The sequence below is a fragment of the Aristolochia californica genome, unplaced genomic scaffold (genome assembly GCF_029961685.1).
Source record: "Aristolochia californica isolate CCGP_79_NKW_82.1479 unplaced genomic scaffold, dmAriCali1.0.hap1 SCAF_2, whole genome shotgun sequence".
In the NCBI taxonomy this organism is placed as follows: domain Eukaryota; kingdom Viridiplantae; phylum Streptophyta; class Magnoliopsida; order Piperales; family Aristolochiaceae; genus Aristolochia; species Aristolochia californica.
In genome coordinates, this window is record NW_027181881.1 from 6,316,692 (window position 1) to 6,335,314 (window position 18,623).

The window sequence follows — 18,623 nt, forward strand, 5'->3', positions numbered from 1 at the left end:
ATGAGGTAAAAAAATAATTCCTCTATGAAAATGCTAATTGAGGAAACTAAAAAAAAAAAAAATCAATAAGAAATTTTTGTGATTGAACATAATAATGAAAACTTTTTAAACATAGACTTCTCTTTTAAGGCAATTACTTTTTAACGCAACTTGACCAATATGCAAAGAAAATATTCAAGAGATAATTTTTGGAATGAGAGAAGTTTTAGGACTAAGATTTAGAATTTAGAATGAGCAAACAAGATTTTCTAATATAAAAATATTAAACTTTGTCAAAAAAAGGAAACTAAACTCATAATGGGAAAACCTTTTTTCAAGGAAAATAATGTAATATGAGATCAAACAAAAGAAATTTTTAAGGAAGGAAAGATACTCAAGTTCGTAAAATTTTAACTAGATTTTGAAAACAAATAGGAAACTTAACAAACATTAGTAACTCAAAAAGTGAAGCAAAAAATTTGGCTTAGATTTGGATTTTCGCATGCAACAATATACCAACACGACCTTTAATTCTTCCAATGTAGATATATCTTTCTAGAAAGATTAGATTGAGAAATGATTTATTGGGATAGAAAGTAGATACTCACATAGCTTTCTTTTGAGATATAATTCTCAATATAAATCCTCAATAATGTTGGTACAAACCGTTCAGGAAGTTGAGGTTTTCTACTACTACAAATTTTTTTTTACTATTTGACCTTTGCTACTTTAGATGTTGATTTCTCTTTCTAGAAAAATCTTATTTCAACTATTATTTTTTAGTTGGAAACTAGACTCAAATATATTTCCAACGGTATATAATTTGTTATAGGAAACATACGATAAGAGAATAAAAAAACTAATGAAAAATAAGAATTGGGAAAGAAAGACTTATGAGAAACTTCTCTCTTTTTATTTTCTTTTGCTTTTTCTTCATCATCCTTCCTTTCTTCTCCATCTTCTTCTCCTTTTCCATCTCAGATCTTTACCCGCTCTGATACCATGCGAATTTCTAGGGATAACACATAAACACAAGATATCTCAAGGGAAAGAGAGAAGAAAAGAATTCTAACTCTTGGGAGAGAAGAAAGATGAAACTTAAGGAAATAAGGAAGAGGAAAAGAGAGAAAAGTGTAAAGACAAATATGAGACAAGAGGAAGAGGTTTGAATGCTCTACCTCATGCCTTGAAATTGTATTTATAGTTGCGTGAAAGTATTTGTAATTACTACAATACCCTTAGACCTACATGTTTCAAAAGAAAAAAAATATAAGAGAATATACACCAACTTGCATAATTATAATTTTATATCATCTCTATAAAAATTCTCCTTATTTAGTTGTCTACCACCCCTACACACATGAGTGTCTTTAACATTGTACAATCGAGTCGGGTCAAGTCGTGAATAAGGATTGTTGCAAATCAAATCAGGACTCGAGATCAGTGGACACCACGTCTAATGCCAATCTCAATCCCAAAAGTTGTTAGTCTTACACTATTAAGATTTATTTTGGTATTTATTTCTTCTTCAATCAACAAGTACTTGGTCAAAACCAAATGACAGATCCATAACACACTAAATTTATACACAAATCATGACAATATTTAGGTAATTATATATAACATATTATATAGCGTTATAAATTTGAATGGTCAAAACTAACAACTATGAATGGTAACAACTGAGAATTTGAATGGTAAAACTATGAAGCTAACTGTCAAGTACAGATGCGAACTAACAACTGAGAATGGCCTGGAGAATGTAATTGTCAGGTTATCAATTTCTTTGAGTTATAAAGTTGACAAAAATGAAAGAATAAACATGATGAATCGGCTAGTAAGCGAAGTCCCACTAACATTCTCCAGAGACGCACCTGCCACCGTATAAATCTTCCCACTAATTCCCTACTGTAATGGTGAAAAAATAAACCTTGAGCACGACAGCGAGAGCTAACTGTAGCATAAAGATGCCCGCTACAATCAGAAACCAACTTTCACCTGCTGATCTGATATGATTTCGTAAATTAAGGGCAACAAACGCAGCAGACATAAAACCAGCAACACCTGCAACTACCCATCTAAATATTTCCACTGGCACAATAGACAGACACTGCAACACGAACCCAAAATATGTTAGAAAATCCTGCCTAACAACAAAGCTAAAAACATATCCCTCAAATGATTCACAACTGAGACTGCAAAAAACACAAGAAAAAGGCACTATGCAAAAGTAAATTTGTATTAATATTGTGACTTGGACCTTTGGCTCAATGGTCGGAGAGGATTTAATGTGAGATCTTGAGTTCAAGTCACACCAAGGGTAAAAGACTGTGTGTGTGTGTGTGTGACAACATTCAAAAAAAGAAAAGAAATTGTATTACACATTCATCTATTTTTGTTTTCATTATAATGCTAAATGAGGACAAGACAAGGAAACTAATTTCTGCAGAGAAGTACGAAAACCAATATCCAGCGTGGAACCACAAAATGACTGAGGTTCCCACAGTCAGCAACATCAACCCTGCTGGGATAACTCTTTCATACATTTACCATCTCACTTACTGTTCACAAGTCAAAACCAGAAATCATTATGAAAACCATAAAATTTGAAACTATTAAGTATTAGAAAATCATTTGTTCACCTATTTACATTTTCATCAAACTGTAAGAAAATTCATTGTGCCGAGAAAGATGAGTTCATTATTCCAGTAAGTAGGATTTGACATACTCTTATAGTAAACAAATAGAAACAACTTTCACAGTTTTGAAGTAAATAGAGAAAACTTACAGAGGCAGGGATGAACACAAAGAGAGAGTATCCATATAAACACCAGAGCTGGACAAGACCAGAGGGAGCAGAGAAGTATTTAAGGACGATATAAAGACCAAGAGGAACAACTGTCACATATCCATAGAATAAACCAGCTGACCAAGTGACCAAGGTTATATCATAATCCCACTCTTTCTTCTGAAGTGTGTGCACCACATAAGTGACTACTGTGCAGATTGCAGCTGCAACAAATATTAAGGTTGTGCATATCCAGAAGGGTCCATACCTGTAAGAAATTCATGAACAATATGACTTAAGTTTTCAACAAGATTAAAGTATAATGAAGCAGGGATAATGCATGAAAGTTTCTAGCATGGCTGCTCTTGTTGAAATAAAAATTATCCACAAAGGTAATTGGATTGACAGGAAACAAAACCTCGTAACAGGAGTATATTCTATCTAAAGATGTAGTATAGCTTCCTTATGGTCCCAATGGATCTACATGAGCTACCTCCTATTCTAACAAAACAAATGTAAAGTTCAAAAGAAATCAATTCCAGTGATTCTTGTTGCTCAAATAACTTCTAGTATTGTTGTTTCATAAAACTTGATTGTGGAAGTACATATAGTTTCTAGTTGGTCCTTTTCTTTTGCTTTCTTTTCATGTTTGATTTGCAGGTGGAGTAAAAGAATTCTATTAGAGCCCTTCATAAAGTATTATTATCAAGAGGACTATTCATGAGCAAGAGAATTATCTAGATAATTAAAAAAATCTAGCTTATATATACTTTTTCACGTATTTACTCATGCTTCACATTCTATCAGGCCATGTTTAACCTGTTTAGAGAAAAATAAGTTCTACAGAATAATAGATTACCAACATTTACGAATATATTAACCCATAACCTAGGCATACAAGAAAATATTCAAGTAAACAAGCGATTTTATAAGTTGAACCATGAACTAATGCAAGTGAATTACATTTATAGTCTATTTATTGACCACAAATTGGATACTTATGCCTCTAAATTGAAGCTTATTTAAATGTGAACCATCTGTAGTAGAATCACAAATAGCAGAGCTCATACACTTATATATATCTTAGAACTCAATTATGTGTTAGTATTTCATTTCTAGCATTGGGGGGCTATTTTTGTCTATCTTGATGTTTTATTTAAAGACTTTAATTTAGTACACGTCTAAGCATATTTTAGTCAATTTTTGCCCAAGAGTCTATGCTAATAAAAGGAGCAGTCTGGCCAAGTTCAAGGCAGACTAGAATTGACACCAACCCCTCTGTATGTTCAGAGTTTAAGGAGAGTCAGTTCCTTCTCGAGAAGGAATAGGCAACAAAAAAGCGAAGGGATCATGATTTAATTATGATGAAAAGTTTGCCCCAAGACAACAGTGCAAGATCTTTTTGTTATTACTTTATAACGAGCTAGAAGAAGCAACCAGCCAGGATGAAGTGGATGACCAGACCAAGCCACAGGAACCCTACTCTGGGGTGTCCATTCATGCTCTGGCAAGTAATCTTAATCCTCGGACTATGACGCTTACTGGTACTATCAAGAACAATGAAGTGGTAGAGTTGTTAGATAGTCGCAATACCCCCAATTTCCTTTGTTGGAATGTGGTAAAACGCCTAAATTTGGTGCAGAAGAGGGTCTCCTTCTGCGTGATGTTGGGATATGGACAATCTCTTCTCTTCAATTCTATGTCAACTAGTACCTTATGTATTTCGGGTACCTAAAGATTCATAAATTTACATAGTATTTGTTAAGGGGACATATGCAATGCTCAGCGTAGACTAGCTCCATACTTTTGGGACTGTCATCCAGAATTTTACTAAGCCTTTCTTTGAATTTCCAAGTTCATTTGATGCAACAAGCTGCCAAGCACTGTAATAAACCGGAGTTCCAAATTGGTGGCAAAGTCAATTTGAAACTTCCACCATTTTATTTGACAATGATGGTGTAGAAAAGACATTTGCCATATCCAGATGGTTAGAACGTTGACGACAAGGTTGACTTAAGGGGGGGGGGGGGGGGGGGGGGGTTGTAATTTTGGTGTTTTATTAGAAGACTTTAAATAAGTAGGTGTGAAAGGGCATTTTAGTCATTTTTCCAAAGGTATATGCCACTGAAAGGAACAGTTTGGCCAAGTTCAAGGCAAACTAGAATTGACACCAACCCCTCTGTATGTTCAGAGTTTAAGGAGAGTCAGTTCCTTCTCGAATTGGAACCAACCCACTTCAAATCCATTCTATTCCATCTTCCACTAAAAGTTTTCCCTTCATTCAAGGCTGCAGTTATATTTTCTAAGGTTTCTGAAATTCATTTTGTACCACTAGACACCCAAGTCCAGTATAGTCGGCTGTTGCTGAGCATAATCTTGCTTTACTTAGTGGTCTTGAATACAGCCGTTTGTAATAGCAGTAGGAGGAAAAAATGCTAGCAAAAACTTCTTACACAGATGTCAAAGATCAATATACATATATAAATAAAATGTCATTATTCATAGATTAAAAAAGCAAGCTACTCTAAGAAACTACACACACATGACCAAACAGCTGGATGGACAATTTAAAAGATGGTGTTTAAATTAACTCCACTGTAATATAAAATTATTAAATGAAAAATGTCGCAACTAAATAGTGCTTCTAGTTTATTAATTATACCTAAAATAGCTACATAAGTCACATCTGAAATACCATGAATTGCAGCATCCAAATATACTAGAGTCCTTCCAAACTCAAATTTATCTAGCAGTACAAGGTTTTTGACACAGAAAGGATTCAAAAAGACTAGTAAGCTACATAAGATTAACAGGGTAGAATAAAACCTTTTCAACTAGAAAGGGTAGAATAAAACAAATGTAAGATTAACAAGACTCACAAGTCTGGATTGTCAGCTGTCTTCTCAGAAAAGGTTCCTTTAAATGGAAAAAGTGACTCTTTAATCCTCTCCAAGACATCTGAGGTATCAACATCAAAGTATGGCTTGTATGCTCCAATGGTAAATGTTTTAAACCAACCAGTTGACTGAGCTTCATCAGAACTACCACCCACTGGTTTGGAGAACGTATCTGTCAAAGACAAATATGACTTTCAGTTATAACCAATATCTCCACAAAGGAAAGCAGTCGTCAAGGCACAAAAATCAGAATTTTCTGTCTCTATTTTAGAACACAGCTCCAAAAAAGACCAACGCTACAAGCAAAAACTTATAGTTGCACTACAACATACATAAGTGAAAGAACAGCAACATCTTTCATTTTTTTTTGAAAAGTGCATCTTTAAGGTTCATTCAGACAAACAAAGAAAATTAACAGCATTAAATATTTATCCAACGCATTTCAAAAAAAAGATTTGATACTAAGAGTGAAATAATAGATAACCAATTAGCTTCCACTCAGGTGGATAGATTGATATTAACATGCAAAAGGAAACTTGCTATTAAATCTTGTAATATTTTTTAAAGTGAAGCTCAATTAAATTCAGAACAAAGACAAGTTGATAGACTTGTTCCTTGGTCAGGTGAAATCCATCCATGACAGTGAATTGCAACTAGTTGGCATCTGCAGTCTGATTGACAGAGAAATACCACTTACTCGTGTTGGCATCTTCAGACTGATTTGCATGTACAGACCATATTGAAAAGTCAACTAAGAACTATAGCTTAACAACAGGAATGCGTCGTTAAAAGTTACTAGTTGTCTCTGCTTAGAATATGCAATAAGATCATAACAGTTGTAATTTTTGGATTACTCTAATTACATAATAGTTGTGATATTTGGATTATTATAATTATCGAGTCTACAACTCTCATCAACATTATGGTAAGAATTAGTGATACCACATATGACTGAACAAATTATTGAAAATAAATGAAATCCAGTCAAGTACTAAAACAAAAAGAGATTTCATGCACCAAAACCCAGGACCAACCAAAATTAAACTTGTAAAATTTTCTTTTAAAGTAATCGGTAAAAAAAATTCTCTTTTAAAGTATAGATTGTGCCAAACTTAATCCACTTTACCATTCCAAAACTTATAAAATAATTTCTTTCTAAAACACCAGAACTTACATATAATAACATGAAAAATAGATGAATGAGTGGGTTAACATAATCAATAACAGTTCATACCTTTTCAAAAAACAATAACAGTTCATACAAGACAAACCAAACTTCAGTCTTTGTCTTCCAAACATAAAAATAACACAGTCAACCAGTGCATAATTGAAATTGATGAGAGTATGCCTCCTTGCTTATAGTTGGAAGAGAAGAAAAGCATAACCCATCTATAGAATTATAGGGAATAATTGAGGTTGGGACTGTGTATGAATAAGGAGTGTCTAAACTCATCTACTGATAAGAAAAGTAAGAGTTATCTTCAAGAGCATGATTTCCAAAACTAATAGCATAGGCTGCTGAATCGATTTTCCATCCTGGTTACTTTTACATGATCCAAGACCTGGAGCACTAACATTTTAGAGGGGGTTTAAAGAGAAAGTGAACTGCCTTGGTGAATCATGACATCCGTCTCCATGCTCTGGTACATGTAACCAAAAAGTACTGCTTCTTAATTGCCTTCATTTTTGTCTTCTGAATGGGCATAATGCTCGAGTCTTATAATTCAGCAATAACCTCTCACATTCTAGATGCAGGTGGATCTCAAAGAAGCTCTGAATAGTTCTCCTTCCAAGTTTTGTTTTTAATAACAGTCAGAAAATATTTCCAAGTTTCACGAGATAATTTAGATTGATGACATATATAATGACCTAAAAGAGAACTAATAACCACCAGACAGTAAGTTGAATTTCATTCATCCTCTCAGTCAAATAAGAATTGAATTTCCATACATGAACAACAGGATACAGAAGTAACAAAAACAAGAAGAAAAGAAATACCATCGGCATCAGCGGGCGGGCGAAAACCACCGGAGATCTTTCCCTGCGTTACGGAAGGCGGAAATGTCTGAAGATTCGAGTCTGCATCCATTAATAAACGTGAATCCGGATTCAAGAAATTTAAGCCGGAGTAACCTCAGAAAAGATGAACAAGAAACCAGTTGCAAATTACAAAGCCTAACCTGCGAATTTGACGGCTACATGGTCGGGAGCTGAGGCAGCCTGCAGGAAAAGAGCGAGATCTAAGAGATAAAAAAAAAGGAAAAAAAGAGTAACAAAATAAGAAGAGAGAAAGAGAGTTACAGGCACAGATCCGGAGACACTTTGGCTGTCTATAGTGGTATACCCGCTCGACATCATCTTGTTCGAACGGGAATTCACAAAGGCCCTGCGAGAGGTTCTCCTTTTATTTGTTGCCTTCGCCTTCGTCCCAGAATGAAAAGAACCAGATCTCTAAAGAGAGCGTATTAGTATCTGTAACCAATCTGCAGGTAAAACTCGGGAGGCTCGAAAAACGCGTGTCCGAGACTCTTTTTGTCCCATTTGCACAGCGGTGTCATCACTTTCATGGGTTGAAACTTGAAACCCAAACCATTAAGGTGAACCCGAAACCAAACTTGTTTTCTGACGGGTTTTCCGGCTTTATGGGAAGATTAAAAATTCGAAAAGGTTCAAATGGGCTTAGAAGTCGCTCGTTACTGACGCCAATAGAAGAAACTTGACGCCTGGAAGGGGTGAGATTGGCCGTTGCTTAGGAAAGAGGAAGGGATGAAAGTAAAGCGACATTTGTCATATAATCATTGCATATTTACAAATGACTCCGATGGTGAAATTAGAAAGAAAAGAAGAGAAATAGAGAATTAGAAGAATAGATTGAAAGGAGAGAAAGATCCAGAAGAGAAGAATAGAGGGGAGAAAACTTTAATTCATCATTAATTAATATATCCATCCGGTTATAATCAATAAATAAAAGAGATGATAATTCAAAAATATAAAACTAGATAAAATCAATAACGGCAAAATCTCCTAAAATCAATGAAGATATTTAAAAATAAAATAAATTAAAATAAATAAATTATGAAAAATATAGAATCACCCAACCACAACGTGGCAAGTCCTAGTGGGGCCCTATGCCTCCGAGTATACATGGGTGATCGGTGGCATACTGGTGTCTCGACCAATTCTCCTGAGGTAGGCAAATCTCGTCTTTGTCGAGTGTAGCTCCTAGTGATTCAGATAGTACTCAAACAAATCCGTGTCCAACTACTACAATGTCTCATAAGAAATCCAAGTGTTGTCCAAGTCTAGACACCCCACCCAACGTACTAAGAAACGTTGAACTTCATCGCTCCAAGTAAAAACCACTAATTCATCTAAAATAGTATTAATATGATCTTTTTGTGTTGGTGAGGGGGAATAGGGGAAAGAGTCAAAGGGATTGCAAGAGTGGGAGCATGCATTGTATCAAACAATGTAGTAGAGTCAGAAAGAGTTGGATAAAAAGGATCATCAAGAATGGATGAATGACCCATGTAAGTTATCAAATCTTCAATATTAAAAGTGGAGCCAATTCCATATTTAGGTGGCAAATCGACAACATAAGCATTAAATCCTAATCTTTTCAACAGCTTCAATGGTCTGGCATTATGAGTTTGTAACTTTCAAGCATACTCTGAAGGTAACTGCTTGGGTTGAATTCAAACTATGACATGGTCAGCCATATTAACTTCTTTAGCATGTTTGTGCATATCAGCATAAATTTTGTACTAGACATTACTTGTGTGAATTTTTTTATTAACTTCAACATGCAATTCTTGGACTCTATGAGCAAATGAAGCGATGGACTCAGAAACCCTACCATGGGGAGATATAGGTATGAGATCTAAAGGTTTATTTGGTTGATACCCTTGGACATCTTGAAATGGACTCATACTTATTGACCTAATCACCTAGTAATTCTATGCAAATTGTGTTGCTGGAAGAATTAAGTCCCATGTCAGATGATGGTCACCAACAAGCATCGAAGTAGGTTCCCTAAGCTCTGATTAATGACTTCAGTTTGACCATTAGTTTGTGGAGGGTAGGCAATAGAAATTTTCAATCATTTACCAACTAAGTGTCACAAGGTTTTCCAAAAGTAGCTCAGAAAACAGACATCTCTATTAGATACCATGGTTTGAGGAAGACCGTATAGCTTGACGATTCATTAAAGAATAGATGAGTGACTCGTGATGCATCGGAAGTTTTAGCGCAAGGTATAAAATGAGCCATCTTGAAAAATGATCTACCACGACAAAGATAGAGTCATTTTTCCAAAAGGTACATGATAGACCTAAGACAAGTCAATTTGAAGTCTTGTCAGGGGCATGTAGGGACTAGTAGTGGTGTATATAACCAAATGTTTTATTTCTTGTGTTTACCCAATTGACATGCCTTACACTATCCAACTAGTTTTGCGACATCCATTTTTAAACTCGGCCAGCAAAATGTACTTTCCACCTCCTCAATAGTCATCTATTGACTTTTTTCATAACTTATTTGCTCGAAATAAATAGCCATCCTGAACTTTCCACGTCCCTCCAACAATTCAGTATACACTTCAAGAGGTGTGGTAATCTATGATCATCTCAAAACTAGTAACTTGCACACTCATAGCGGACAATAAATTAATCCTACGATTCAGAGCATCTACCACTTTATTCATACTTCCGAATTGGTGCTTCATGACAAAAGAGTATTCTTGAAGGTACTCAACCCATCACCAATGCTTAGAATTAAGTTTCTTTTGAAAATTGAGTTATCGAAGGGCCTCGTGATCGGAGTACAAGACAAATTCATGCGGAAGGAGATAGTGACACCAATAACATAAAGCTTGTATAACCACATAGAATTCATTATCATAGGTCGAGTACTTTTATTTGATATCATTAAGTTTTTCACTAAAATACACGATTGGATGTCACTCCTGACTCAGTACACCACCTACTCCTATACATGATGCATCACATTCGACTTCAAAAACCTTAGAAAAATTAGGTAATCTCATAACAAGTGCCTGTATCACACGTTTCTTAATTTCTTGGAAAGTGGGAGAGACAACTTTTGACCACGAGAATTCTTCTTTCTTCAAATAATTTGTGATGGGGGGCATGATGGAACTAAATTCCCTAATAAATCATTGATAGAAAGTGGCTAAACCATGAAATATATGAATCTCATAAATAGTAGAAGGTTATGGCCACTCAATGATTGCTTTTACTTTCTAGGTATCTGCAATGATGCCAATAGGAGTGACCACAAAACCCAAAAACACCACTTTATCCGTCAGAAAGGAGCATTTTTTAAGATTAGCATAAAGCTTCTCCTTTTGTAGGTGTGTGGCAAACCAGACGAAGATGGTCAAGTTGTTGGTCTTTAGTTTGATTGTAGATGAGGATATCATCAAATTAGACTACTAAAAACTTGACAAGGAATGGTCGAAGCACCTGTGTCATCATCCTCATAAAAGTACTGGGTGCATTTGATAGTCCAAATGGCATGACCATCCACTCATATAGTCCATCTTTTGTTTTGAAGGTTGTCTTGCATTTGTCACCCGAGCAGATTCGAAATTGATGGTAACCACTTTTGAGGTCAATCTTTGGAAATATAATGGCTCCCATCAGCATGTCTATCATATCATCTGTCGAGGAATTGGAAAACAGTACTTCACAATGATTTTGTTGATGGCCCTATTGTCCACATTTATTCTCCAGATGCCATCCTTTTTCTTTGTGAGTAAGGCCGACACAACACAAGGGCTTAAACTTTCCTTGATAAATCCCTTTTGGAGAAGCTCATTCACCTGCCACTGTAGTCCACCATATTCAGAGGGATTCATTCGATAATGTGGTAGGTTTGACAATGTGGCTTCTAGAACCAAATCGATAGCATGCTAGATATTACGCATAGGAGGTAGTGCATTGGGAAGATCCCAGGGAAAAACATCTTGGAAGTCCTCTAAAATGGACTCAACCTCAGGTGGAGGATCTTCAACATAATGCATAGGTGCCTCATGGGCTACCACAACAAAAACTGCACACTCATGTAGCATTTCTTCCTCCATATCCTTGGGACTGATGAGTGTAGAGTTTTCCTTTGAGAGTTTAGTTGTCCCTTACACTACTTGATAGACTTAGGTGGAAATGGCTTGAGGTGGATAGTCTTCCCTTTAAACACAAAGGAGCAAATGTTTGAGCATTAATAAATGGTGACGTCCAAATCATAAAGCCATGGTCTAACCAAAATAATATGCTCCACGTCCATTGTTATCACATCACACCAGATATCTTCCTTGCACCCAAGGAATTGAATGGGGACCAGATATTGTCCTTCAATTGAGATGGAAGTGTCATCGACCATGAAACTCAATAGGGTTTGGGGTGGAACAGTCTCAAGGATTATGTGGGAAATAGTGTGGGACGATATAGCATTGATGCAACTATCCCTATCAATGATGACTTTGTAGCCCTTGTCATCACACTTAACGTAAGTATGAAATATAGTAGTCCTATGCCAATCATCAGACTCCTTCGGCTGAGTCAACACCCACCGAACAACATTCATTATGGAGATGGGAGTGGTGGTAGATCTAGTGCGACTTTCATTGGCCGAATTGTCCTCATTCATCTAACAAATCAAAATCGGCAGGGTCAAGTGCATACTCCATATTCTTGTGGTGACTCCTAATCCTCAATGTGAAGGGACTAAGAACTACAATTGGATACAATGTGGCCAAATCATTGGTATTTGTGACACCGAATTCAAGAATTGAATTTGGATACGTCTTTCTCTATTCTTGATAGAGGGGGTTCTGAAGTGTGATTCACTATCGGAGGAGGTGGCCCTAATATTGACTTTCCTGGGACTTGTGAATTGACAATGGATGACCTAAAAGGCATCAGACGAGTGTTAGTCCCAAGTGTAGGTGGGAACTTAGAGGTCAACCCATAATTATATGCAAGTGCATAGGCATCTTTCATCGTTGTGACACCTCGAAGTAGCATTTCAAACCTAAGGTCATCATTGAAGCCCTTTTTAAATCGACTCAAAGAAATTACCTTATCCTCGATGATAAAACAACGCATTTGAGACTGATCAAATTGAGTGATGTATTTGGGAAGTAACTTGTTCCCCTACCTAAGGTTTTGCCCTTAATCTAAAGAGTGCTTCGATAGGAGGGGGAAAGGTATTTAGTTTGTAATTTGGGTTTCATTTCCTCCCAATGAGTAATAGGAGGTTCACTCCTTCTGGTGATATCCTTCTCAATATTTTCCCAAAGAAGTTGAGCAATACCGGTTAACTTTAGTTTGGTAAACCTAACCTTCCTATCCTCAGATAGGTCATACCACTAGAAAAATTGGTCCATCTCACGAACTTCGTGCAAAATACCCATGGATTCAATTGACCTTCAAATGTAGGGGCCTCGACCTTAATGTGTTTCAAACACAAATTACCTCTTGGTTGAAAAATAAAAGACTTGACTCAAATTGGACATTAGGAACACTCTTATACTTATAGGTAGTGGGTCTACAGGCATTGCTCTGAAGTAATTTTTAAAAACACAAAATTGAAGTACTTTGAGGAATTAAGGGTGTGCATAAAAAGATAGCAACTCTCATATTCCAAAAGGAAGAAGGTGCACCATGCAACTCTTCACACTTCCAAGTAAGAAGGAGACACTTTAAGGGTAACATATGGATAAAAAGTGACCAGGTTTGATTCAAGAGAGAGGTAAAAAAATATTTCCTCTATGAATATGATAATTATGGAAACTTAAAAAAACATCTTCAATAAGAAAATTTTGAGGTGGAACATCATAATGGAACTTTCAAAACATAGACTTCTCATATAAGGCAATTACTTTTTAATACACCTTGACCAATTTGGGAAAAAAATATTCAAGAGATTAATTTTGGAATAAGGGATATTTAGGACACTAGCATTTGGAATTTAGAATGACAAAACAAAATTTTCTAATTCAAAATTTCCAGACTTCGTAAAAAAAAGGAAACTAAACTCATAATAGGGAATGCTTCTCTTAAGGAAACTAATGTAATATGAGATCAAAGAAAAGAAAATTTTAAGGAAGAAAAGATACTCAAGTTGGTAAAATCTTGATTAGATTTTGAAAAAAATAAATAGGAAACTTAACCAACATTAGCAACTCAAAAAATGATGCAAAAAATCTGGCTTAAACTCGGATTTTCATATCCATCAAGATACTACCATGACCTTTGATTCTTCCTATGTGGATATCTCTCTCTAGAAAGATCAGATTGAGAAAAGGTTTATTAGGATATAAAGTAGACTCACATAACTATATTTTGACATAATATTCTTAATATAAATTCTCAGTCATGTTTGTACAAACCCTTTAAAAAATTGAGACTTTCTATTGTTACGTGAAACTTTTCTACTGCTTGACCTTTGCTACTTCAGATATTGATTTCTCTTTATAGAAAAATCTGATTTCAACAATTATTTTTTAGTTGAAAACTAGACACAAAGATCTTTCCAAAACTATATATTTTTCTATATAAAAGATACACTAAGAGAGTGAAACATCCAATGGAAAATAGGATTTTGGAAAGAACAGTAAAGGAAAAAATGAGAAACTCCCTTTTTTTAATTTTTCTTCTTCTTCCTCCCTTTATTCTCCATATTCTTCTCCTTTTCCATCTCAGATCTTTGCCCACTTTGATACCGTGTTGATTTCTTGGGCCAACACATAAACCCAAGAAATCTTAAGGGAAGGAGAGAAGAGATGAACTCTAGCTCTTGGGAGAGAGGAGAGAAGAAACCAAGGGAGAGAAATAAGAGGAAAAGAAAGAGAGGTGTATTGACGAATTTGATCTAAGAGGAAGAGACTTGAATGCTCTACCATATGCCTTGAGGCTGTAGTTATAGTTCTGCGAAGGTGTTTACAATAACTACATGCTTCAAAAGGAAAAAAGACATAAGAGAATATACACCAACTTGCATAATTACAATTTTATGTCATCTTTATGAAAGTTGTCCTTATTTACTAGCCATGCTACCCCTATACCCGTGGGTGTCTTTTAACAAAGTGCATTTATGGAAGAGTCTTACATGACTGTCATAGGAGGAAGTCTCAAATAATGAGAATTACTATAGTAGAGTCTATCGTGAGTTTCATGAGGGGAAGTCTCATAAGAGTGTCTTATAAAAAAGTTTTGTAATTATTTTAGTTCTCTTAATTATTGTTTAGTTTGATGATAAATAGGAGTACTATTCTAGGTGAAACTAGGACTTGGGTAGTTCAATTTTATTATGATTCTATGTATTTTCACTATTACAAATAGAGGCCCAATCTAATCAAATTAAATAAGTCAATGAATTATTTCTCTTTTCTAGAAATTCAACATAGTATCAAAGTAGGTATTTTGAGTTGACTCATTCAACTCACATAAATAAAGTGATCCTTTTTTTTATCTGTTATCTCAATTAGTTTAGGTTTTTATTCTACTTTTTTCTTTTTCATTGATTTTTTTGTCCCAATATTCGGTTTTTACTTGGACTTAGCACCTCCATCCTACACTTTTCATATCATAAATTATATACTGATAGAAAGGTCTTTGAGTCTATTTTTCAAATCAAAAAGAATTTTTGCAATCATAGTTTTTTATAAAGAAAAATCGATATCTGAATTTCAAAGGTCAAACAATGGGAAAGGTTAGAGTGACAGCAAAAGGCTTCATATTTTGAGACACTTTTTCTATAGAGAACGAGATGTTTTATGGAGAATATATCTCTAAAGAATTTTTTGTGAATCTAGTTTCTAACCCAATAAACTGTTTTTAATCCGTCACTTCTAGAGAGAGATCAATATTGGAAGACTAAAAGCTCAAGTTGGAAGTATGTTCTTTGCAGGAAATCCAAATTTCAAGCTCCTTCCTTAAAGATAAGTCTATGTGTTTCAATTATGGTTGTTTTTCCTTTGTGTACATAAATTATAGACTCCAAAGTCCTTTCTTCCCTATCAAAATCTTATTTTGCATGTACCATACAACAACTATGTATGCCAAAATTTCTCCTTTTTATATCTAACCATTACCTTCAATTTATATATATCATAAACTCACTAATGTATGGACAAATTTTCCTTTAAAATTCCTTTTTCAATAAAAAAGTTCTATTGGATAGAATTAACTTGTTTCCCACATGAAACCCTAATTAGGGTAGAGGTTGTTTCAAAAGAGAAACAAGGGAAAAGAAGGTTTTATTTATCACATTTGCTCCTATTGGAGTTTTTAATTTTATTTTATTAACTTGCCACCATTGACTCTTAGGCGAAACCGGTTATCTTATTTAACTCCCTTTAAAGCCCTCATGCTTCATTGAATATTCCCCAAAAGTTTGTAAGTTTTGATTAATTGTGATAAACTTTTTTCTCCCACTTAATGTTACTTCATTCCTTTAATAAAATTTCAAAATACATGATAGAAATTTGGTCTTCTAATTTGTTTATTCCTTTTTTTTTTGTGTCAAGATTGGTCACTCTTATTAATCTATTGATTCGATTAATGCCTCCTTTTTTTTTGGAAGTTGAGTGTTACATTGTCGCCTCCTTCCATTTGAAGTAAATGTGATGCTATCTTTGTGCTCCTCTAATATTTCATTAATTTATCATTTTTTTTCGTCACCTCAGGGTAATGCTTATAGACCCACTACCCATAGAGTACTTGTGCACGCAACATCCAATATAACTGAAGTCCTTTTAGTCACCTAGGGGGTGATTTGTTTTTTGAATGACAAAATCATGGCTTCATTGGCTATAAAGAAAATCACAATGAACAATTTAAGCTCCTTTTTGGTGATTTTTTTGATAGAGGAGATTGCATACTTAGACTAAAAGCATATAGAAAACATAAAAATAAAAAATAAACCTTAAATCTTAATCACTACAGTCTCCTCTTTTGCATCTCTCCTGATTAGGGTGCTTTCTTCATAGCTGCAAAATCTTCTTCTTTTGTTCTCTCCTTGAATATTTTAGTCACATACAATAATAAAATATCTCTTTCTTTGTACTTCTTCTTCTACTTCTCCCCCTTAAGTTGGGTCTCTATGTCCTTTTTATTCCCTAGTTTGAAGAGGAGAAGTAGAAGTTTCTCTATGTCCTTTTTATTCCTTAGTTTGAAGGGTAGAAGTAGAAGAAATATAAAGAAAGAGGTATTTTATTTTATGTGATCAAAATTGTTTTGAAGAATTTTTTTAGCCAAAGAAGATTGAAAACCAAGATTAAAGACCAAATTACTTTTTCCTTACAAACAGAACTTACAAAATCCAACTTGAGGGGGAACATTGAAAAATAGTCCTAAAAGAAGTAGTACAACGAAAGAAGTATTTTATTTTATGTGACAAGAATAGCAAAGGCGGAAAACAAAATATGAAGATTTTGCATTTATGAAGAATTTTTTCAACCAAAGAAGATTGAAAACCAAGATTGTATACCAAGACTATTTTTCCTTGTAAGTTGAAGTTACAAACTCCAACTTTAGGGAGAGTGTTGAAGAGAAATTATGAAATAGTGTTACATAACTCTCATAAGAAGAAATCTCAAAGATGGATAATTAATATGGTGGAGTCTAACATGAGCGTCATGGGAGGATGTCTCAAAGGAGTGTCTAAGTTAAAGGTGTTTTAGTTATTTTAGTTCTTTTTAATTGTTACTTAATTTGATTATGAGTACTATTATAGGAGTAATTGGGACTTGGGTAGTTTATTTTCATTATGATTATATGTATTTCCTCTATTATAAATAGAGGCCTAGTGCATTCAAATTAAACAAGTCAATGAATCATCTCTTTTTCATAAATTCAACAACACTAACAAAACTTCATTGTGACAACAGAGCAGTTATACACATTGTTTCAAATTCAGTCTTCCATGAAAGAATAAAGTACATTGAGATTGATGGTCATTTCATTTGAGAGAAATTACAAGATGGAATTACATGGGTGTCTATGATGTGTATGTACCAGCCTGAGGGGGAGTAGTGAGGAGTTAAAGGTAAGAGAGATTACGTTATAATTATCCTTATATTTTAACTTATATTTACCCTTATTACTCCGGCTAATTAAGGGGGTAATCTTGTAATTATTTATTTTTAGTGGAAACTATAAAAATATGGCTAAGGGAGAAGGGATCTCTAAAACAACAGTCAAGCCTTCTCAATTTTCTTCCACTTCACTCTTTCTATCCTTGTTCAAGCCCTTCCTTTCCTCTTCTTTTCACATCACCTCTACATTTCTTTTTCTTCTTCTCTCACATGTCTAGTTAAGAAAACTTCCAGAGTTTTATTCATGGAACCCTAAAATTTAACATTGAGTAAACACACCTATCGGCCCAGGTGCTTTCTCAAGAGGGGTGGGTGGGGGTGAATTGAGATTATCAAATTAAAATCGAGTTGTGCATGTAATTATAAATCATGCATAAATTTAATTTAAAGTAAATTAAAACATGCACAGATCATAGTGACAATGAGATTTTTTTTTATCGATGTTCCCCTAGTGGTAAATTTCACTATTTAAAAAGCTCTAATAAGTGGAATTATATAAAAAAAATTTGACTCTCTTTAGCCACGTGTAGCTCAAATACACGTTTTTTACAACTCCAATCTTCCCAAGAGATTGTTACAAGATTCTAGCTCTATCTCGGTATTTCTATCTAGATTCTATGGATTCTAGATGAACCTTTCACAAATTTAAGTAAAAGAAAGGAAAACATACACTCTTACTTTGAGAGATGCTTCTCATTGAGAGATATAAACTTCATCTTCCTTTGTAGCACGGTGTGAAATGATTGAAGGAGGTTTGACTATGTGAATGCAAGAATTTGATGAAAGAGATATGGGTTTTTTTCAAAGTATGAGTCTCTCTCTTTCACTCTAAAGCACTTTC

General features: G+C 34.6%; 1 protein-coding gene across 1 annotated transcript; it reads right to left on the minus strand.

The window, feature by feature from the left end:
* Positions 1–1,648: 1,648 nt before the first annotated feature.
* LOC137956456 (uncharacterized) lies at positions 1,649–8,168 on the minus strand. Its single transcript, XM_068803961.1, has 6 exons — positions 7,966–8,168; positions 7,845–7,884; positions 7,663–7,743; positions 5,647–5,836; positions 2,768–3,035; positions 1,649–2,089 (listed from the first exon to the last, which is right to left on the minus strand). Exons 1-6 carry the CDS (start codon positions 8,020–8,022, stop codon positions 1,877–1,879), a joined length of 849 nt encoding a protein of 282 aa, XP_068660062.1. The 5' UTR covers positions 8,023–8,168; the 3' UTR covers positions 1,649–1,876.
* Positions 8,169–18,623: the final 10,455 nt, after the last annotated feature.